At 35.0% G+C, this 24,143-nt stretch overlaps 1 protein-coding gene across 6 annotated transcripts in view; it reads right to left on the bottom strand.

Annotated features, from left to right (window-relative positions):
- Positions 1-24,143, bottom strand: part of MEF2A (myocyte enhancer factor 2A) — a 172,703-nt gene that overhangs the window by 67,943 nt on the left and 80,617 nt on the right. For all 6 annotated transcript variants that reach the window (XM_087428864.1, XM_087428863.1, XM_087428869.1 and 3 more), the window contains exon 4: positions 1,842-2,045. In XM_087428864.1, coding sequence (XP_087284990.1) covers positions 1,842-2,045 — 204 coding nt within the window. The remainder of the gene's footprint in view (positions 1-1,841; positions 2,046-24,143) is intronic.

The raw sequence follows: 24,143 nt of genomic DNA on the forward strand, positions 1-24,143 counted from the left end.
TCTTCATATTCTCTAAGGAAGTAAGCGTTAGGCTGTGCCCAATACCCTCAACTTCCCGGGGCCAAGAACCACAACTGCTGCAATGAAAGAGCAGAGTAGTTAGAGTCAAGGAGGTGGTTGCCTTCTATAACGAAACTAGCTTGAATATCTATTTGTTGACATTATTAGAGTCAATTCTATTTCTTTGTTTGACTTAAGGCAGTGGAGCTTTTGAAAAGACATAGAGGTTTTCAAAATAAGATGTCATCTTAAGCTAAACACACAGGGATACTCTCCATTTCAAGGAAATCCAGTTACGAAGTCTCTTATAAACCTTACCCGAATGATGATCTCCCAATTTACAAAATTACAATTCAAAATGCATTATGATATATAACAGGGAAAGAGTCCACTAAATAGTTCATGTTGCATGTAAGTGATAAGATATACCATAAATGCTAAATGATATAAAATAATCTACAACTGATATAAACGTAACTGTGTTAAGGGATTTGGCTAAAGATGTATACACGAAGTTTAACTGAAGTGATCAACAAAAGCAAAATCAAAGGCTTCATGCACATTTCAGGGGGACGTTCACCTCATGCAGTGAGCCACTTAAATAAAACTGTGGGCAAATCAAGCAACAGAGATGAGTCGTAACTGTAATTATGCTATATTTTTACTTCTCATTTCAAACAATTGATTAATTGCTAAAAAGGTAACAGGAGTGTTTTTTTAATACAAGTAGCAGAATTTCTTTTGCAGTTAACAAACTAAATCAATTACTGTCCAAAAAGGAATAGCTAAGGCAGAGAAATATAGGGAAAATTTAAAATGCATTTTCAGAACTATAACATAATCTGTGGAGGCATATAAATTAGATTCCTAAACAATAAGATAAAGTATCTTTCTCTATCTTAATTTCAATTATTCAAATAAAATCTAGATTGGGACTTCATTTCTTCTTTTATAGTTAGTTCTGCATCATTTCACACAGTTTCAATACTTTCACCAAGGAAATTTCCTAATTTACTGAAATAGTTTTCTAATATTACAAAACTAAGCCAAAGCATATATCTTTTCAAGTAGTGGAAAAAAATCCGTTTCGAGTAAAAATGAAAAAAAATCTCTAAATATAAACAAAAAAGACAAAAATGAATACAAAGCTAATTTAAAATGCTATTAGAAATATACATGGAAAGTTATCTTTAAGAAGATTTTGCAGCAGAAAAGAATTAAAGGGGAAAGCACACTGGTTCTCCTTTTTGAAGGTTTTGTTGTAAAACACTATTTCTGAATAGACGGAAATCACTCTGAAAGATCCCTTTTCTTTATTTTCACTTAATTAGATTGGCAGAACTCGAAGAGATATTGAAAGGCAGCAGATAAAAAGAAAAGAAAATGAGAATGTCTTCCCCCAACAACTAAAGCACTATTAACAAAATAAAAATATTATTTTCATCACTTTCATTTCATTAATGTTTAAAGTTGAGGGTAGTCCTTGACATAACAAAACGATCAAGACATATTATAACTTCATACTGTCCAAAGTGATACAGTTTCTTACAATATTAATTTAAAAACTCATACAAAATAAGTAACCATAGATGAAATGTTAGATTATACTGGTGGATATGGTACAACAGCCTAATTTATTTTCTCAATGAATAGGATATGTTTACAACATAAGTGGGTCATCACATAGCAATAATTGGATCCTTCTAAGAAATGATTCAGAGAAAACATACATCTATAATTTATTTATCTTTTGGATGTAAAAAGCAATCTAACAGTTAAAGTTATTAAATGGAAGTTTTAATTATTATCTGCAATTCAGGCATTACTAGATATTGTGTTACCTCAACAATATCCGAGTTGGTTCTGCTTTCGTGAGGTTCATTATATTCTGTATACTTGAGAAGAACTTTGTCCATATCAGTGCTGGCATACTGAAACAGTTTGTTAGAGCTGTTGAAAATGATGAGTGCTATTTCACAGTCACAGAGCACACTAAGTTCATAGGCTTTCTTCATTAATCCAAACTTTCTCTTTGTAAAAGTGACCTAGACAATCAAAGAAAAAAAAAGTGTGTGTTTATTAAAAGCATTAGCAGTACTTGTATTTGGGCTACATGAAGATGAGTTCTCTTTTGACACTGAGATTTCAAAGATGGAAAAGGTTCCCAGTCTCATGCTCCACATGAGCTTCTTCCTCCCCCATTTGCCAGAGGACTATAATCCTACACATATCTTCTATTTCCAAGGGCTCTGATAGAGCAGTCTCCTGAGGAGGTACTCCTTTATCCTTGGCTGCCACTCCACTACAGAAGGCAAAGAACCAGAGAAGGCAACAGTTGACTAGAGGCTCCTTATCATCCAGCTTAACATGGTTACCATGAGAAACCTCAAGTGCCACCTCAGGTAATCCATCATCACTCAGACTTTAATCCCTAAACAACTAAGCACATCCACTAACCTAACTCATACTTCTCCTCTCTCCCAAGCCCTTCTATTGCACCCACTGAAATTCACAGTCTAAGATCAGCAAATTGCCCAATGTCCTCAAATTCTTTGAATATTTCTTTCTCTAGCTGAAACCTGTCACCCAAAGTTCTCTCAAATAGGGACCGATTTTTGTTTGTTTTTAAATATTACATTCCCTATACTCAAGGCCTAGATTATATGTTCTTTTTGCTCCCTATTCTCTCTTTCAAATTATTTTTCCTTCTTTCCCCTTCAAAAACCCCAGATATTTTGAAGCTCATGCCATGAAATTTATACCACCAATAACCCTCCTTGTGGTGGGCAACAAGTGACTCCCTGGTCACTCTCCCTCATGCACTAGTAAGTATCACCTGACTACTTCTCTTTCTAGCCCCACTCTTATCTCTGGTGACTTCAGCATCTGTGTAAAAAATCATTACAAATACTTTGGCCTCTCAGTTTCTTTATCTCTCAACCTCCAAATGATCAACTTTCACATGTCAAGCACCCACTACTACTGTCATACCTTTAACTCAGCCACCACCAATAATCACATCACCTCCAAAATCTCAATTTTATGCATTCCACTTTGACTGTCTCCTATCCAGCTCTCCTATTTTATATTATCTCGCCAGAAATTCTTTAACCTTTATCAAGTCCTCTGATCCATTTACCTCACCACTTTGTTACTATCTATTCTCATGTCCTTTTTTCCCTCTTTAGATTCCATGGTCCATCATTATTTTCACTCCCTTGCAAACACACGTAACTCCTTTACCCTTCTCTCATTAACATACTTGCCTGGCACAGCCCCAACCAGGCACTGAATTATCCCTGTATCTTTATCCAAGTAGCTGACAATTCCTGGGAACACGAATGAACACACACACACACACACACACACACACACACACAAACCCACCCACCCACCCACCCACATCCTGGTGTTTCTAAATTGATGACCATAAATCTCAACTAATGCTCAGTGTTGCCTGACAATCAGAACTTGGCTTATCCGCCTCATTAGCCCATTCCCCAAGTCAACTATTTCCCACCTTCTCTCCCTCAAATCCACTCTCCACTGCTAACAGTGCCCGAAAACACTGAGAAAACAGAAATAGGCAAGAACTCTCTCACTTCCCATCACAAAATTTACCAGTTTAAACGCTTCATCTGTACCTTTCCACACTCTCCCTTCACTACTGTTATTATTGACATTTCTGTTCTTAATCCTTTCCATATCTTTCGCCCTTTTTCCCATCATGGTTTCCTTCCTCTCTACTAGATCAAAGACCATACGCATACAAACATGCTCTAGCATCTCCTTTGACTCCACACTGCCCTCTTCTCTTTGCTCTACTTCACTGCCCTCCACACCTCTTCTCTTTGCTCTACTTCAAAGTAAAAATGTTTGAAAGAAACGTCTATAGTTGTTGTCTCCAACTTCTCACCACCTACTCTCTCCTCAACCTACTGCGATCAGACTTCCATTCCCCATATTTCACTAAGACTTGCCAATATCATCATCAGTGACCTTCAATTTATGATTAAAGTCAATGGTCACTTTTTCATTCTTATCTTACTATGTATCTCAGCAGCATTTGACAAAGTTGACCATATTTTCATTCTTCAAACACTTTCTTTTCCAGGTGTTTATGACACACCACCACCCTGGTTTTCCTCCTACTTCAGTGACTGCTTACTCTCAGCCTTTAGAGCTATAGCCGCTTCCTCTGTTCAACCTCTACATATTGAAGTGCCCATGAGCTTTAGACATGGACTCCCTTCTCCTCTTTCCCCTCACAGTCCTTGCCAGGTGACTGCATCCAGCTTCATGATTTTCAAAGCAACAAATATGCTCTTTCCATTGTCTTCTCCATTTCAGCAAATGGCACCACCATCCATTCAAACAAAACCAAAAAAATCTAAGAGTTATCCTTGATCCCTCTTAGCCCAATAACCTACCCTACCCAATCCATAAGCAAATTGTATCAACTCTACCTCTAAAACACATCTCAAATTTATCCACTTCTGACTACACCACTACCACCCAAGGCTATGTTATATCATCTCTCATGTATATTATTTATACCATCTTATTGGATTTCTTGCTTCACCTTGTACCCTACAGTATATCTGCCACATACCTGCCAGAGTGATATTTTTGAAACATAAATTAAAATATGTTAAGAGGGAGTTTAGAGTTTTCCATTGCAATGAAAGTAATATCCAGACTCATTAAGTAAACAAAATACATGATCTGGCCTCAATCTCTTTACCTGAACTTATTTCTCAGCACTCTCTCTTACACCCATTAAGCTGCACTGGTGTGTGTGCATGTGTGTGTTGCATGCATGTGTGTGTGTTTTCCTTAACCACCAGCTATTTTCCACCTTAGGAACCTTGCTATTTTGCCTTTCTATAGAACACTCTTCACACCACATCTTACTAATGATTTCTTCCCTCATCTTTTAAAAATAAATCTCTTATCACTATTTAATCTTTTAAAAAAGTCCTTATAATATAAATACACAAATACATAATTTTATATAAATGCATATATGGAATACAATGTTTTATTGTTTGCCTCTCTACTTTTCTTTGCACCAACATAAACCCCTTAACCCATGTTTTCTACTTAGTATTTTTCATTCTACACTTTTGTACAAAATCATATACTCATATATACATATAAGGGATTTTGTCGTCATTTTACAAAACTGGGACTCTATCAGTACTCTTTATTTTGTTTTTCTCATTCAACCACACCTCATGGATATGCGTCTCTAAGTCAAATGGTATATAGTTCTAAGGTACTCTTTCAAATAATTTCATAATTTTTTCAAATAAATGTTACTACTCTTTTGCTAGTATGGTAGGTATGAAATAATAATCTCATTTCTTATTATGCATTTTTCTAACTAGTAGTGATTAGATATATTTTTCTTATATTTGTTGTCATTTGCAATTTTCTTTCTCTAAACTGCCTTTTAATCATTTTCCTATTTTGTAATTTGTGTTTTACTTGTCTAAGTAAGAGGTCCTTGTACAGATATATCAACCATGTTTTATAAATATTTTCCCAAATTTCTCATTTACATATTAACTTTGTTTACCTATCATTTGTGATTGAAAAGTTCTAAATTTTTATTACTGATTGTAATACTGTTTTTCAAAATCATGGCATTGTATTATACCGTTATAAGAATATAACAAACATAAGAATACCATTATTAAAATACACTATTTTAAAACATTGAAATCGAAATCATTTATATCTTGAGATGCACCTAGATGTACTTGCTGCATTAGAATTTTGAATTTAGCAAAGGTGCAGTCAATTAGAAAATGTTTTTCCATACTTCTAGTACTGAAGAAGAGGACAAAAATGACAATCAACAAAGCAAAGCATTTATTGCAAGAATAATTTTTAATCTATTCAAAGACTTTCAAAATAAGTGAGGTATGAAGAAGACAGTATTAAAATTGAGATGAGTAATGCTGCTTCACAATATCCATCAAGCATGATTGAGGAAAATTCCTTAAAACAAAAACCATAGTTCACTCTCAGTAAAAAAGAGTATAGTCCCTGTTGTCCTATCAAAAATGCTTACTTAAAAATACTTCTTCAAAGTTATCAATCAGAAGGAGTTGAAGATGAAGGAAGGGGTTAGTGGAGGAAGAGACTTAGCTTATGACAATCTCCTCTCCATTCCTCCAACTTACTCCAGCTATAATAAGGCCAAAAAGAGCTTTCTCAGCAACTAGAAAAATTTGCACAAAAATACACTTATGCTTCAGTGATGACACCGAACACATAACAATGAAAACCACAATCTTAATATTTCACTTTCGAGCTTTATAAATTAAATCTTTTTCATTTTATCTATTGCGCTAAGTCTATTTTTAAACACTGGTTTATTGCTAACAATTTATACAAAGAATTGCGACAGTAAAATTAACTTTATATTCCTATAAATTTGTTTTTGTCATCCTTTTAACTTTTTATTTTGAAATAATTTCAAACTTACAGAAAAATTTCAAAAAGTAGTACAAAACCTTTCATATATCCTTCAACCAAATTCCCCAACTGTTAACATTACCACATTTGCATTCTCTACATAAACACACACACCCAATTTTTTTCTGAACCCTTTGGACTAAGCTGTAGGTTAAAAGGTCCCTTAAGTACTTTTTAAATATCAAGGATGGGTGGCCCGCCCCAGGGCCTAGTGGTTAAGTTCAGCATGCTCCACTTCAGCGCCCAGGTTCAGTTGCTGGGCATAGACCTACACCACTCATTGGCAGCCATGCTGTGGCAGCAACCCACATACAAAACAGAGGAAGAGTACACACAGATGTTAGCTCAGGGCGAATCTTCCTCAGCAAAAAAAACCCCAAAAAAACAAAAAAAAAACAAGGACAAATACAACTACCAAAATTAAAAAACAACATGGATATAGCACTATTATCTAATCTATAAACCTTATTCAAATTTCTCAACTGTCCCACTAATTTTTTATAGGAAAAAAAAAAAAGTTTGGGTTTTTTCCCCCCAGTGCAGGATCCAATCCAAGGTTAGATGTTGCATTTAACTGCATTCTCTGTAATCTGAAACACTTCCTCAGTCTTTGTCTTTTAGGACCTTGGCACGTTTGCAGAATATAGCCCTTTATATTGTAGTATCTCTCTCAATTTGGCTTTGTCTGATGTTTCTTTCTGATTATATTCAGATTGTGCATTTTTGACAGGAATAGCTTAGAAGTGATATTGTGTCCTCAAGACATCACAGGAAAATGCACTTATCTATATGTCCCATAACTAGTAGTGTTATCTTGGTTAAAGTAGTGTCTGCCAGTTTTTTCCCTGCAGTTACTATTTTCCCCCTCGTAATTAGTAAGTATCTCATGGAGATTTCTATGTAAATATCCTATTGTCTCATCAAACTTTTAACAAACTGATTTTAGCATCCATTGATGATTCTTGTCTGAAAAATTATTACTATGGTGGTTGTCAAATGGAGATTTTCTAATTCCATTATGCTTTCTATCTACATTTACTAGTTGGCATTTTACTGTGAGGCAGTTTTCCTTTTCCTCCATTCATTCATTCATTCATTTATATCAACACCAACTCATGGGTTCTTACTTCATTCTACGGGTTATAATCCATTAGTATCTTTATTTTGATGTTCAAATTGTCTTTGATTTCACCAGTGAGAGACGAACTGTGCTTGTTCCTGAGTCTATCTGACATGTTCCCAATATTCTTTGAACTTGCTGGCACAGTGAGATGTTCCAGGCTCATTCTGTTCTTTCCTGCCCAGCCCTAGAATAAGCCATTTCACCATGAAGCTCTGATTTCTTTTGATAGAGAATTGTATTTAGAAACCAAGATCTGGATGGTAAGTTACTTGGGTGTCATGGTTTCCAGGCCCTCTCAACAGACAAGAGCTAGGAATTGTATGTGTGTACACGTACACACACACACACACACAGCCTCCTCAATATCTATTGCTATTTTTATCAAAATACATTAAAATCTGTGATACTTCCAATTCCAATTCTATGCCATAGGGTTTATTCTAGCCTTCCCCATTTCCATAGCTGTAATTCTCTTCTCCGACAGGAAGAAACTCAGCTCCCAATACCCACAATACATTTATAGTTTTTAAATTGATAACCCACACTATGAAAAACAAACCTACCAACTAGAGACAAAAGTTTTTTTGCCTACAGTCCGAAGGACTGGGTCAAGAGATAAATGCATACATAATTTTCTTAGATATTGTCAAATACCATCCCCCAAAATGGTTATACAAATTTGTATTCTCATCTGCAATGCATAGGAGTATCTACTTCTTTACAGCCTTGCTAACACTTTCATTAATAAAAATGTTTAGGGCTATGAATTTCTTCTAATTTCTGTATTAAATATATTCCATAAATATTGATGTGTACTATTTTCATTATTATTTTTTAGAAATTCTGTAATTTCAGTATGTATTTCCCCTTTTAACCAAAAGTTGTTAGACTAACATAAAACTTCTCAAAAAAGAAATTCCCAGGTAGGATTGGCCTTTAAAAAAAACGAAAAAACCCCTAACTTCTAGTTTTACTACACAGTAATCAGCATACATTTATAATATTTCTTTATTGAATTTACTGATGTATCTTTGGTTAGGTAATAAAAAAAATTGATCAATTTTGGTGAATGTTCCATGTGCACTTATATACTCTATTTTGTGGGTGTAGAGTTCAACATATAATACACTTTAGGTCTACCTTAATGATTATGCTGTTTAGATCTGGTACATCCTTCACTATTTTTTGGCCATTTGATCAACCTCATGCTAAGAGTAGGGTCTTTAAGTATCTTATTATTAGTTTGTTTCTATTTATGTTTCTTTGCATCTTTAAGTTTTTGCTTGATGAAGGCAGTATTTAGTACACCAATATTCCTAATTCTTAAATCTTCAAGGTGAATTACAGCTTTTAGCACTAAAAAAGTATTTCTTTGTGACATTTAGTGCTTTTTGTCTTCAATCCTATATTGTCTAGGATCAGTATTGTAAACCCCGTTTTCTTATTGCTTTCATTTGTCTAGTATACCTTTTTCTATCCCTTTATTTTTAGTTTTTCTGATCATTTCACTTTAGGTGTGTCTCTTTTTCGCCTATAGTTGGGCCTTGTAAACTAAACTGAAAATGTTTTTTCTTTTAATAAATGAGTTAATCCCATTCAAATTTATTGATATGACTGGTAATACTTAAGAGGTTTTGTTATTTTAATAAATATTTAATACTTATACATATCATATATATTTCCTATTTTTTCTCTCTCTAAACGATGTATTTTCTTTGCTCTTTTATTAATTTTTTTAAAAGATCCAGGACTTAGAAGCCATTATATTCCAATTCTCTTTAAGTAGAATATTTACTGTTGCTCTACGTTTTTCTTTTTTTGCGAGAGCTAATTTTGTAGGACTGTTTTGTTTTCTCTTTATGAGGAAGTCACTTGACTCCAGTTGTTTTTGTTTTTTTTTGGTGAGGAAGATTGGCCCTGAGCTAACCTATTAACAACCTTCCTCTTTTTGCTTCAGTAATAGTGGCCCTGAGCTAACATCTGTGCCCATCTTCCTCTATTTTGTATGTGGGACACCACCATAGCGTGGCTTGATGAATGGTGTAGGTCTGTGCTTGGGATCTGAATCTGTGAATGTGGGCTGCCAAAGCAGAGCGTGCTGAACTTAACCACGACACCACCAGGCCAGCCCCTTTAATTTTTAATTTTTTTTTGTATTTAGGAAGATTAGCATTTTTGGTCTAGTAGTCACCTTTGCAGTTCTAGATTTTTAAAATGCCCTTGGTCACCTGATTTCATGCCTAAACTTGCAGTATTTGGTCTGTCAGTTCTTAATGATATTCTTTAACTCCTACCTGTTGCCTAAACGATAACCAGTGTGCTTAGTCTACTTTCCTCTTTCCCTCTCCTTTCTCCTACCATGTTTCAGTTGCATTACTTCTATTTTGTCAAAACAAATAAAGTAATATATAGGGATACTTCGTTTCATTGTTCTTTGCAGATACCGTGTTTTTTGTACAAGACCCTCCACCAGCAAAAAGATTGACTCGCTGAAGGCTCAGATGATGCTTAGCATTTCTTAACAATAAATTTTTTAATTAAAGTATGTTCATTTTTTTAGATATAATGCTATTGCAAACTTGACAGACTACAGTATAGTGTAAACATGACTTTTATACACACTGGGAAACCCAAAAATTCATGACTCGCTTTATGGCGACATTTGCTTTATCGTGGTGGTTTGGAACCAACCCACAATATCTCCAAGGTATTCTTCCACCCTTGTCCCCATTATTGCTTTAGGCTTAAATCTATAATTAAATATATTAAATGTTGGTCATGAGTCTTTCTGCTTTAGTTTCCTCAGTCATCTCTCAGTTGTATGAGGTTCATCCTCTACTAAGTGCAGAATTCCTCATAAAGTACAGAATTCCCTGAGCTCTGGTATGTTTAAAACTTGTTTTTATAGCCTTTATACTTGAATACAGCTTGACTGCAACTGATATCCTTGCTTCACACTTTTTTCTTGCATTTTTTGAAAATGCTACTCTACTGTTACCTTGCTTTGTATCTTGTTTTTGTAAAATGTGATTCCAGTCTAATTCTCTTGCACTTACGAATTTGTTGTTGCTTTATACCTGGAAGCCCTGAGGACTTTTTATCTTAAAATCTAATAGTTTCAGTAAGATATGTATTAAAGTTGATCTCTGCAGGTCCAGTTATTCTTGGTATCTTATTTTCTTTTACTTATGAATGCTTTCCTTTGATTATAGTTTTAAATATTAGTTCTGCTTCCATGGTCTTTTTCTTCTTCAGGGACTGTAATTATATATAAGTTTGATCTTCTTTACCTATCTCACCTTTCAACCACCTTCTCTCTAGCTGAAATTACTTACCTCATTTTCATTCACTGAACTAAATATTAACATCTCTTTTTAGATCCCTCAGAAAATGGAAGTCACAGGGCAACTTATGCCCCCTAAATTGGAGACAGACAGGCAGATACTGAGAATCATAAATTACCAGAGCCAGGAGCAGAAACCTCTACAGGAACCAGTAGCAGGGCAGGAAAACCTAAAGCGCAATTGGTGAACTGCTGCAAGCTCAGTGTGGACAAGTATAAAAGTTAAAAAATCCAGGAGGAGCCCAGTGTTGGGTGGGGGGTACGCCTATACTTTTATGAGTTTTACCTCCAGGACCCCTATCAGGTTCTCACAGTAAAGATCAGAGAAAAATCCCCACGTGCTTCTAGCAGGGAGAGGGAAAAAGTAGCCATTTTGAAATACGCCAGAGCATTCTGTTCCTAACAATTTTACCAGAGCCTAACTGATACGGGTTTTATCAGAGCCTAACTGACCTGGGGAAAGGGAAATACCCAATTCCAGTTCCCTCTAGCCTTTAATGTGAGCAAAGGGAAATACTCAACTCTAACCCTCTCTAGCCATCCGGTCCCACCTAAAGGTGGGGGGGGTGAGGACTGAGAAGCACTTATAAAGTTCACAGTCCACAGGCAGAGGTTCATTATTCATTAAAAGACTGAGACCTAACCATAGGACTATAGAACACTTACCCTCTCCCCACATCTCACCACTACATTAAAGGCCTATTTACCGCAGTTCCTTTTCCCCAGTACATCACGTCTGGCTTTCAACAAAAAATTACAAGGCATACTAAAGGCAAAAAACACAGTTTGAAGAGATGGAGCAAGCATCAGCAGTAGAGTCAGATATGGCAGGGATGTGGGAATTATCAGACTGGGAATTTAAAACACAACTGTGATTAACATGCTAAGGGCTCAAACAGAAAAAGGAGACAGCATGCAACAACAGGTGGATAACATAAGCAGAGAGCTGGGAATTCTCAGAAAGAATTTTTTTTAAATGCTGGCAATAAAAAACACTGTAATAGAAATGAAGAATGTCTTTAATGGGCTCATCAGCAGGCTGGAAACTGATGAAGGAAGAATCTCTGAGCTGAGGATATGTCATGTCAACAGAAATTTCCCAAAATGAAAAGCAAAGAGAACAAAGACTGAAAAAAACAGAACAGGATATCCAAGAACTGTGGGACAACTTAAAAAGTATACTATAAAAGTAAGGTAAATACCAGAAGGGGAAGAAAGATAAAGTAACAGAAGATATACCTGAAGCAATAACATCTGGGAATTGCCCCAAATTAATGCAGACACCAAACCACAGATCCAGGAAGCTCAGAGAACATAAAGCAGAATAAATGCCAAAAAAAAAACAAAACCCCACAAAAAACAAAAACTACATCTAAGCATATTATGTATAAACTACAGAAAATCAAAGATAAAAGATCTTAAAAGAAGCCAGAGGAAAAAAATACCTTACATACAAAAGTTCAAATATAAGAATTACATCCAATTGCTCCTCAGAAACCATGCAAGGAAGAAGAGAGTGGAGTGATATATTTAAAGTGGGAAAAATTTAAGGGGAAAAAACCCAGCAACCTAAAATTCTGTATCTTGAAAAATTATACTGCAAAAGAAATAAAGACTTTCTCAGACAAATAAAAATTGAGGGAATTGCCAGAAGACCTGCCTTGCAAGAAATGTTAAAAGAAGTTCTTCAGAGAGAAGGAAAATTATACAGATCAGAAACTCGGATCTACATAAAGGAAGAGCATCAAAGAAGGAATAAGCGAAGGTAAATTAAAAACTTTTATTTTTGTTATTCTTAATTGACCTAACAGATAAGAGTTTGTTCAAAATAATGTTAGCGACAATGTATTAGATGATTATAGCTTATCTAATTGTGAAATGAATGACAGCAATGATACAAGGGATGAAAGGCAGGAATTAGGAATACTTTGTTATTATAAGGTAGTTGTACTACTTGTGAATCAGTATAGTGTTATTTGAAGACTTGAATTAGTTGCAAATATATAGTGCAAACTCTAGGGCAACTACTAAAAAGAGTATAAAGAAAGAATTGTAACTGATATGCTAAGAAAGGAGAAAAAAATGGAATCACATAAAATGCTCAACTAAAACCGCAAAAGCAGAGGCTGGCCCTGTGGCCTAGTGGCTGAGTTCGGCGGACTGGGTTCGGTTCCCAGGCATGGAGCTATACCGCTTATCGATGGCTGTGCTGTGGCAGTGACCCACATACAAAATAGAGGAAGACTGGCAACAGATGTTAGCTCAGGGCGCATCTTCCTCAGCAAAAAAAAAAAACACAAAAAGCAGAAAAAGAGTGTTAAGACAAAAATAGGAACAAAGAAAAAGTGCAACAAATAGAATAAAAACATGGTAGGTATTAATCCAACTACATCAATAATCACTTTAAAAGTCAATGATCTAATATACCAATTGAAAAACAAAGCTTCTCAGTGGATCAAAAAACAATACCCAACTATATGTTGTCTACAAGAATCCCATTTCAACACAAAGACACATATACATTAAAAGTAAAGGGATGGAGAAAGATATACTCTGCTAGCACTAATCAAAAGGAAAACTGAAGTAGCTATATCAATTTCAGACAGAGAAGATTTTAGAACAAGGGAAATTATCAGAGCTAAAGAAGGGCATTACATAATGATAAAGGGGTCAAATCTCCAAGAAGACATAAAAATCCTTCAAGTATATGAACCTAGCAACAGAGCATCAAAATATGTGAGGCAAACTCTGATAGAACTTCAAGGAGAAATAGATGAATTCACTATTATAGTAGGAGACTTCAACACCCCTCTATCAGAAATGTTGGATATCAGATCCAACAGGCAGAAAATCAGTAACGACATAATTGAACTTAACAGTATCACCAATCAACCGATTATAACTGACATCTACCTTATCCAACAACAGCAAAATACACATTACTCTCAAGCTCAGATGGAACATTCACTAAGATAGACCACGTTCTGGGCCACATAAACACCTGGGCCACACCTTAACAAATGTAAAAGAACAGAAATCATACAATGTATGCTCTCAGATGACAATGGAATTAAACAAGAAATCAATAACAAAAAGATAGCTGGAAAACCCCAAAATACTTGGAAATTAAACAGCACACTTCTAAATAACAGATAGGTCAAAGAAGAAATCTCAAGAGAAATTAACAACTATTTTGAACCAAATAAAAATGAAAATACAACTCATCAAAATTTGTGGGATGCAGTGAAAACAATGCTTAGAGAGAAATTTATAGCATTGAATATATATAGGGAAAGAATAAATAACTAAAATCAAGAATCTAAGCAACCATCTAAAGAAATTAGAAAAAGAAGAGCAAATTAAATCCAAAGTAAGCAGAAGAAATAATAAGAATTAGAGCAGAAATCAATGAAATTGAAAATAGGAAATCAACAGAGAAAAATTAATGAAACCAAAAACTGGTTCTTTGAAAAAAATCGATAAGCCTCTAGCCAGGCTAACTAAGAAGAAAAAACAAGACACAAATTACTAACATCAGAAATAAAAGATGGGATGTCACAACTCAACTACAGATCCAATAGACACTAAAAAGATAATACAGGAATAATATGAACTACTCTACACCTACAGATTTGATAACCTAGAATGAAACAGACCAATTTCTTGAACGACACAATCTGGTGAAACTCACACAAGAAGAAACAGATATAAGCTTATTCAGATTATCTGTTATTGAATCAATAATTAATAACCTTCCAAAACAGAAAGCACCAGGCCCAGATGGGTACACTGGTGAATTCTACCAAATATTTAATAAATTATACCAATACTCTACAATCTCTTCCAGAAGATAGAAGCAGAGGGAAGATCGCCTAACTCATTCTATGAGGCCACTACTACCCTAATACCAAAACCAGACAGACATTACAAGAAAAGAAAACTAGAGGCCAATATTTCCCAGGAACATAGATGTAAAGATCCTCAACAAAACATTAACAAATCAAATCCAACAATGTATAAAAAGAATTATATACTATGACCAAGTGGAATTTATCCCCAGGTATGCAAAGCTGGTTCAAAATTCAAAAACAATCCAATTAAAAAATGGGCAAAAGATGTGACTAGATACCTCACCAAAGAGGATTATATAGATGGTATAAAAGCATATGAAAAGATGATCAACATCATATGTCATTAAGGAATTGGAAATTTAAACAACAATGAGATACTACTACATGCCTATTAGAATGGTAAAAATCCAAAACACTGAGGACACCAAATTCTGGCAAGGATATGGAAAAATAGGAACTCTAATTCATTGCTGGTGGGAATGCAAAATGGTACAGCCACTTTGGAAGACAGTTTGTCAGTTTCTTACAAAACTAAACATACTCTTATCATATGACCCAGCAATGTTACTTCTTGGTATTTATCCAAATGAGTTAAAAACTTCCATCCACATGAAAACCTGCACATGGATGTTTATAGCAACTTTATTCGTGATTGCCAAAATGTGGAAGCAACCAAGACCTCCTTCAGCAGATGAACGGATAAACAAACTGTGGTACCTCCAGACAATGAAATATTATTCAGCTAAGAAGAAATGAACTATGAAGCCATGAAATGACATGCAGGAAATTTAAATGCATATTACGAATGAAAGAAGACAATCTGAAAAGACTACATACTCTAAGTCTGAACTATATGACATTCTGGAAAAGACAAAACTATGGAGACAATAAAAAGATCAGTAGTTGCCAGGGGTCAGCAGAGGGGAGGGATGAATAGGCTGACCTCAGAGGATTTTTAGGGCAGTGAAACTATTCTGTTTAATATTATAATGGTGGATACATATCATTATACACTTGTCAAAACCCCATAGATTGTATACCACCAAGAATGAGACCTATTGTAAAACACAGACCTTGGTTGATGATGATGAGCCAACACAGGTTCGTCAGTTTTAACAAGTGTACCACTCTGGTGTTGGATGTCGGTAGTGGGGAAGCTGTGCATTTGTGGGGGCAGAGGGTATATGGGAACTCTCTATACTTTCTCTTCATTTTTGCCGTGAATCTAAAACTGCTCTAAACATAAAGGTCTATATAAAAAATGGGTAAAAAAAAAAAAGAAGTCCACAAAAGTGTACCTTTAAATAGTCTTTAGAATTGTGAAACAATGTAAACGAAGTGCAGCATTTTCTCTCACCATTAATACCTACTACATGCTTTTACTCCTATGAGCTTTGTCTAACCATCAGCCTAGATTTTGAATCAATCATTGCAGTAGCTACTGAAGAAGCTGAGGATCTCTAGTATGATGGAAAGTAATTGTTTCCACTTTTTTCCACAGGCATAAAATTCTTTTCACAGGCATAAAATTAATTTAATGTACTCTTACATTACAGGCATAATGTGTAAATGTAAAAGAGAAGCAACTACAATGAAAATGTATTTCACTGTACAATTCAAAGATGTTTCTCTATTTTTCAATATATTTCATTTCCTATATAGCATGGTAAAATTAAAATGTAGCGTAATTTAATAGTTTTCACTAAATTTAGGCAAGATGTCTGTTTTCTTCCTTTTGGTAACATCAAATGTATTTAATATCCACACATCTTAGCATTTGATTACTTTATTCTCTTAATTTTACATAGTTAATCTTGTTAATATTCTTAAAGCCTTTTATTTCCTCTATGTTTCTCAGTACACAAAGCACAACACTCCACGTATTTATATGACCACGCAAATATTCTGTTTGCTAGTGAACTGATTTTAAATAAAAAACCTCTGGAACCTATTTTCACTTTCATTTAACCAGAAAATTTAATTAGTCAAAACAATCCAATCTGTTTATGGTATATATTTATATGTAAGTTGTGCTACACACCCAAATTGCCTTTTACAAAGTATCTTTGAATACTGATCTATATTTGATATTTTAAAATTCTCAATATGAAATGCAAATTACAAGTTAAATAAAAAATCTCATCTGTTGAAATACTTGTTTCTACAAATAGATTTGGGAAACAAACAAAAAAGAAATGGAATACAGTGAGGGTAAAGCAACAGGAGAAGAAATGAAAGGATATTGACTATAGCTTAAAAGAAGACCATTCTGCTGGAAAATTAGATTATAACAAAATAACATGATACAAAGCAGGAAAATAACCCTTTATAAAGTCTCTACATTTTGTCTTGACTTTAGAGTTTTCAATTATAAGTTTCTGGTTGTCACACAAAGATTTTCCTTCCAGACATCAGTTTTATAAGACATCTAAAGGTGAAAATCAGTAACGGCCTCCTAATTAGCATACTGTTAATTAGTAAGGCTGCAATACAGCTACATTTCAGTTCATAAATTTCATGTGACACAGGTAACATACCCTAAAACTAAGCTAGTTACAGAATACTGACTACATAATTACAATCCAATATTCAACTTACTATTCCAAGACAAATATTATTTTTTAAGCTGAAGATACAAATTACATTAAAATTATGTAAATTCTTTATATTGATTTATGTTCAAGAGAAATCACAAAATTTATTTTTCATTTCAGAAAGGAAAAAATCATATTTATTCCTCTCAAAACATTAAAAACATGAAGGAATGACATTGGGTTCTTCAAGGAAAAAGTCAGGCCCAAAACCATGAATTTTCATCTGCCAAATTGGGGAAATTTACTTATTTATTTTAATTTTTTGTTTATTGCAGTAACATTGGTTTATAACATTGTATAAATTTCAGGTGTACAACATTATACTTCTATTTCTGTATAGATTACATCATGTTCACCACCCAAATACTAATTACAACCTACACATGTGCCAAATTACCCCTTTCGCCCTCCTCCCTCCCCCCTTCCCCTCTGGTAACCACCAATCCAATCTCTGTCTCTATGTGTTTGTTTGTTGTTGTTATTATCTACTACTTAATGAGGGAGATCATACGGTATTTGACCTTCTCCCTCTGACTTATTTCACTTTGCATAATACCCTCAATGTCCATCCTTGTTGTCACAAATGGCTGGATTTCATGATTTCTTATGGCTGAGTAGTATTCCATTATGTATATATACCACATCTTCTTTATCCATTCGTCCCTTGATGGGCACTGAGGTTGCTTCCAAGTCTTGGCTATTGTGAATAACGCTGCAATGAACACAGGGGTGCATGTATCTTTACGCATTGGTGTTTTCAAGTTCTTTGCATAAATACCCAACAGTGGAATAGCTGGATCATATGGTAGTTCTATCCTTGATTTTTTGAGGAATCTCCATACTGTTTTCCATAGTGGCTGCACCACTTTGCACTCCCACCAGCAGTGTATGAGAGTTCCCTTCTCTCCACATCCGCTCCAACACATGTTGTTTCCTGTCTTGTTAATTATAGCCATTCTGACAGGGGTGAGGTGATATCTCATTGTAGTTTTGATTTGCATTTCCCTAATAGTTAATGATGTTGAACATCTTTTCATGTGCCTGTTAGCCATCTGTATATCTTCTTTGGAGAAATGTCTGTTCAGGTCTTTTGCCCATTTTTTACTTGGGTTGTTAGTTTTGTTGTTGTTGAGATGCATGAGTTCTTTATATATTTTGGAGATTAACCCGTTATCAGATGTATGGTTTGCAAATATCTTCTCCCAATTGTTAGGTTGTCTTTTCGTTTTGTTGATGGTCTCCTTTGCTGTGCAGAAGCTTTTTAGTTTGATGTAGTCCCATTTGTTTATTTTTTCTATTGTTTCTCTTGCCTAGTCAGACATGGTGCTTGAAAATATGTTGCTAAGACCGATGTCGAAGAGTGTACTGCCTATGTTTTCTTCTAGAAGTTTCATAGTTTCAGGTCTTACATTCAAGTCTTTAATCCATTTGGAGTTTATTTTTGTGTATGGTGTAAGGTAAGGGTCTACTTTCATTTTTTTGCATGTGGCTGTCCAGTTTTCCCAACACCAGTTGTTGAAGAGACTTTCTTTTCTCCATTGTATGTTCTTGGCTCCTTTGTCGAAGATTAGCTGTCCATAGATGTGTGGGTTTATTTCTGGGCTTTCGATTCTATTCCATTGATCTGTGTGTCTGTTTTTGTGCCAGTACCATGCTGTTTTGGTTACTATAGCTTTGTAGTATATATTGAAATCGGGGAGTGTGATACCCCCAGCTTTGTTCTTTTTTCTCAGGATTCCTTTAGCTATTCGGGGTCTTTTGTTGTTCCATATAAATTTTAGGATTCTTTGTTCTATTTCTGTGAAAAATGTTGTTGGAACTTTGATGGGGATTGCACTGAATCTACAGATTGCTTTAGGAAGTATGGACATCTTAACTATGTTAATTATTCCAATCCAAAAGCACGGAATATGTTTCCATTTCTTTGGGTCTTCTTCAATTTCTTTCAGCAATGTTTTATAGTTTTCGGTGTACAGATCTTTCACCTCTTTGGTTAAGTTTATTCCTTGGTTAATTTTATTCTTTTTGTTGCAATTGTAAATGGGATTGTATTCTTAACTTCTCTTTCTGCTACTTCGGTGTTAGTGTATAGAAATGCAACTGATTTTTGTATGTTGATTTTGTATCCTGCAACTTTACCATATTCGTTTATTACTTCTAAAAGTTTTTTGGTGGATTCTTTAGGGGTTTCTATATATAAAATCATGTCATCTGCAAATAGTGAGAGTTTCACTTCTTCCTTTCCAATTTGGATCCCTTTTATTTGTTTTTCTTGCCTGATTGCTCTGGCTAGGACTTCCAGTACTATGTTAAATAGGAGTGGTGACAGTGGGCATCCTTGTCTGGTTCCTGTTCTTAGAGGGATAGCTTTCAGTTTTTCACCATTGAGGATGATATTAGCTGTGGATTTCTCATATATGGCCTTTATTATGTTGAGGTACTTTCCTTCTATACCCATTTTATTCAGAGTTTTTATCATAAATGTATGCTGTATCTTGTCAAATGCTTTCTCTGCATCTATTGAGATAATCATGTGATTTTTATTCTTCATTTTATTAACGTGGTGTATTACGTTGGTTGATTTGCAAATGTTGAACCATCCCTGCATACCTGGAATAAATCCCACTTGATCATGGTGTATAATCTTTTTAATGTATTGTTGTATGTGAATTGCTAGTCTTTTGTTGAGGATTTTTGCATCGATGTTCAGCAGTGACACTGGCCTGTAATTTTCTTTTTTTGTGTTGTCCTTGTCTGGTTTGGTATCGGGATAATGTCGGCTTCGTAGAATGAGTTAGGGAGCTCAAATTGGAGAAATTTAAATGAAAACAAGAGCCAATTCAGAGAATTCACATGCATTTCTTCACGAAAGTTGCAATGTCACATACGGTCCTGGGAAGGTCTAGCCAAGGACCCTTTGATTAGTGCTATAAGATTCAGAAGTGTGGGAAGGCCATGAAAGACGTGAGGAAAAAAAACAGTGGAGACCCTGTTTAAAATGCAGAATGTAAGGGGATGTAAAACGGAAAAAAAGAATTTTATAAGAAAGACATTTTGGTTAACTTGTACCTAATATCATTGCCAAAGATGTAAGACATAACAGAATGACCTAAAAAGTGTGCTAGTATCACTCAGAAAAGAATCAGAAAGGGAAAAAAAATCAAATTGCAGTAGAGATTAAAGCCACAATAAGGGAATTCAAAGAATCAAAACAGAAAATTTAAAAATTAAAATGAATAAAGATGTTGGGTATGGCTGACAGATACTTATATACTAAAAAAAGCATAGAACAATTGAAAAAGGAAAAAATATTTGTTAAAAAATAAAACAAAATACTGAAAAGCCACACCCTTTCCACACACAAAAAATGATAATCAAACTCATAGCATATTCTGGTTAAGTGACTGAACGTGAAGTCACTTATTAGGAGGAGACAAAAAAATACTCAGGATGTTAGAATCCTGGCAACACTCAAAGCCAGAAGACCTTGAAATAATCTCTACAGTGTGGTATGGAAAAGAAATGGAGTCCTAAAATGTTATACTTAGCCAAGTTATCCATCAAGTATAAAGATAACAAATATCTCAAACATAAAAATACTCAGGAAGTATAGCACCCATGAGCCCTTCTTGGGAGGAAAACAAAACAAAACAAAACAAAACTACTTGCTGAAAAAGTCCAGTCATCTAAGTAGAATATAAATTGAAAACCACTGGAATTTTTTTCATTTTTGTTCAATGCTGCATACTCAGCTTCTAAAATGCCACTTGGTACTGAGCGCTGCTAAAAAATTTCCTAAATGAATCCATAAACCAAGAAATGGATTAAAACAACAATAACAAAAGAATGCAAAAAGGACTAGTGACAATCAATCAATCCTTTAAATTCAAAACTACGATTCAATAACCATGGAAATTATGATCACAAAATAGAAGATTACTAATTTTAACAATATAAAAAAAATAGCAAATTGAGATTCCTGACAAGATGTTGACACAGAAATCTACCCCTAGAATTAAGCCAGTGGAACTAAAAGTATTATGAATCTGAAAATACAGAAACCTCGTTTAAAATAGAGTTGGGAGGCCAGAAGGGGGAGCTCTCACACCCTACCTTGACAACAGAGCCCAACAGGAAGAATAAAGACTTCCTCTTGTTGACCTGCAAGAAGCTCAGCCAATGAAAAGCCACTACTCTTCGAACTCCCAGTCTCCTCTACTGTGCTCTTTGTTTACAACAGCCCTCCCAACTTTCTTTTCTCTTCTACAAAAGAGTTTCTCCTCTCCTTGCTGCTGGGACTTCCATGTGGCTCGCCATGGTTGCAGACCCCAAACTGCAATTCTTTGCTGATCCCAAATAAACCCATTTTTGCTGGAGAAATAACTGGCTGTCTATTTCCTTAAGGTCAACAAATCCTAAGGAATAATGGAGAAAAATGTGAGAAGCACCAGATGTTATGTTGGACTATGTACTTGGGGGGCAGGGAGTGTTGAGTGTAGAGGCTTGTAGCCTGGAGAAGAAATAGCCAGTGGGGCTATGAGAAGAGAAGTTTTAAAAAGAGCAGTTTGGGTTCAGCTTGTGCCTCTCATCTCCATGCCTGGGATACTCAATGCCTGCCACCTCACAACAGGGATTGGCAGCAGTGCTGGTGCAGACAAATATCCTGCAGAATAAACATCAGGGCATCACAGAAGCACTGCTGGAGATAAGAGCTGAAAAAACACAGGTAGGGATCAACTAACCTCTGGCATTAACTTCCCTACTACTCTTACTCAAAACCTCCAAGGGTGATAGATTTAGATCTACAGCAAGTATCTTCTGCCAATGCTCTTTCCCCTGGGGGACTCAGTGTAAAGCTGCAATCCGAGGAGTTCTTTATGGATATGAGGAGTGATACAATTAACTGTGACTTTTTTGGTGCCAGGGGCCCTCTGACAAATTGCAATAGTCAACTAAGATGGTATAAAATAGTCCCAATATACAAAACATGACAAAGAATAAAATGCAACTAAACTGGCAAGTCAAGAGATATCATCAGACTGGATAAAAAAACAAAATCCAGCCATATCTTATTTACAAAAGATATACCTAAAGCATAAGGACGTAGTAAGGTTGAAAATAAATGTAAAGAACTAGACCTATCAAGAGACTACTACCCAGGGCCAGCCCCGTGGCGTAGCGGTTAAGTGCGTGTGCTCCACTTCCACAGCCAGGGTTGGCGGGTTCGGATCCTGGGCAAGCACCGATGCACCACTTGTCAAGCCATGCTATGGGCGGCACCCCATATAAAGTGGAGGAAGATGGGCACAGATGTTAGCCCAGGGCCAATCTTCCTCAGCAAAAAGAGGAGGACTGGCATCGGATGTTAGCTCAGGGCTAATCTTCCTCCCTCCACAAAAAAAAAGAAAATACTAGCCAAAAGAAAGGTGTAGCTATATTAATGTGAGACAAAGTAAATTTAAGACCAACATACCTTGTTAAGGATAGAGAAGGTCAATATGTATTGAAAAACTCACCAAGAAGGTATAACAACTTTAAATATGTATGAGACTAGTGAAATAGTCCCAATATATAAAACAGTAAGTATTAAACTAATAAAATAGAGAGAAACTGACAAATCCACCATTGTGGTAAGTGCAAGTATTGATAGGTCTCAATGAGCCAAAAACAAACAAATCACAAAGAATATAGATGATTTGAACACAAAATGAGATTGACCTAATAGACATACATAGAATCCTGGATCCAAAAATTAAAGAGTACACACTTATCTGAAGTCCAATATTTGCAAAAACTAAAACTGATGATTTAGGAAATAACGCAAACCTTAAAACATTTCAGTGTTCACAATCTATTGGTAAAGACAATATTAAAACACTGTGGTAAGTCCTATCATGAAAATGTACAAAGAGTTTTGGTAAAGACTGAAAGATACTATCTGAAACAGATAAAAGACATAAAGAATGAATATCTAGAATATATAAAGAACTTCTAAGAAAAAAAAAAGATCAACAACCCACCAGAAAATGGGCAAACCACAAAAACAGGTAACTTTTCACCTTCATTAGATCAGAAAAGAATGTAAAATAAAATGAAAAAAGAAAGTGAGAAAGAGAGAAAGGAAGAAAGGCACAGCATATAGGGATATAGGCGTTCCCATAAATTACTGTAGTGTATCTAGTATAACCACTTTGGAGAGCAACTTGAAAACATCACAGTACACCTGTAATGGACACACTCAACCCAACAATTCCTTCTCTAAATATTTATCACAGAGAAATTTTTACCCATGTATAAGGAGACATGTCCACAGATGTAACTGTAGCATCATTTGTAACAGTAAAAAATTGGAAACAATCTAAGTGTTCTTTGGTAGAAGTACTGATGAATGAATTGAGGCATATTCATTCCTACAACTAGTTGTACTAAATGAATGAGTTACACAGATAAATCTCAAAAACACCACATTGAGTGAAAAAGCAAGTGAAGATGATAATGCTATTATATAAAATTTTTAAGCTATGTTGAAACAATATTAAATAATATCAGCTGAAATAATAAACATAAAGAAAATACAAAGCAAATTAATGATGGGGCTTACTTTTGGGAAGGAAAGAAGAATGAGACTAGGAAAAATTATAAAAGCTAGTAAATTTCTAATTTTTTTCTTTTACGAGGAAAGATATCTGCAGCAAGTTATGTCAGAACTGACATATACTACTACTGCATAATAAATGTAACAGTCT

This window comes from Ceratotherium simum, chromosome 3, assembly GCF_057802395.1.
Source record: "Ceratotherium simum simum isolate JZ-2026a chromosome 3, ASM5780239v1, whole genome shotgun sequence".
NCBI lineage: Eukaryota > Metazoa > Chordata > Mammalia > Perissodactyla > Rhinocerotidae > Ceratotherium > Ceratotherium simum.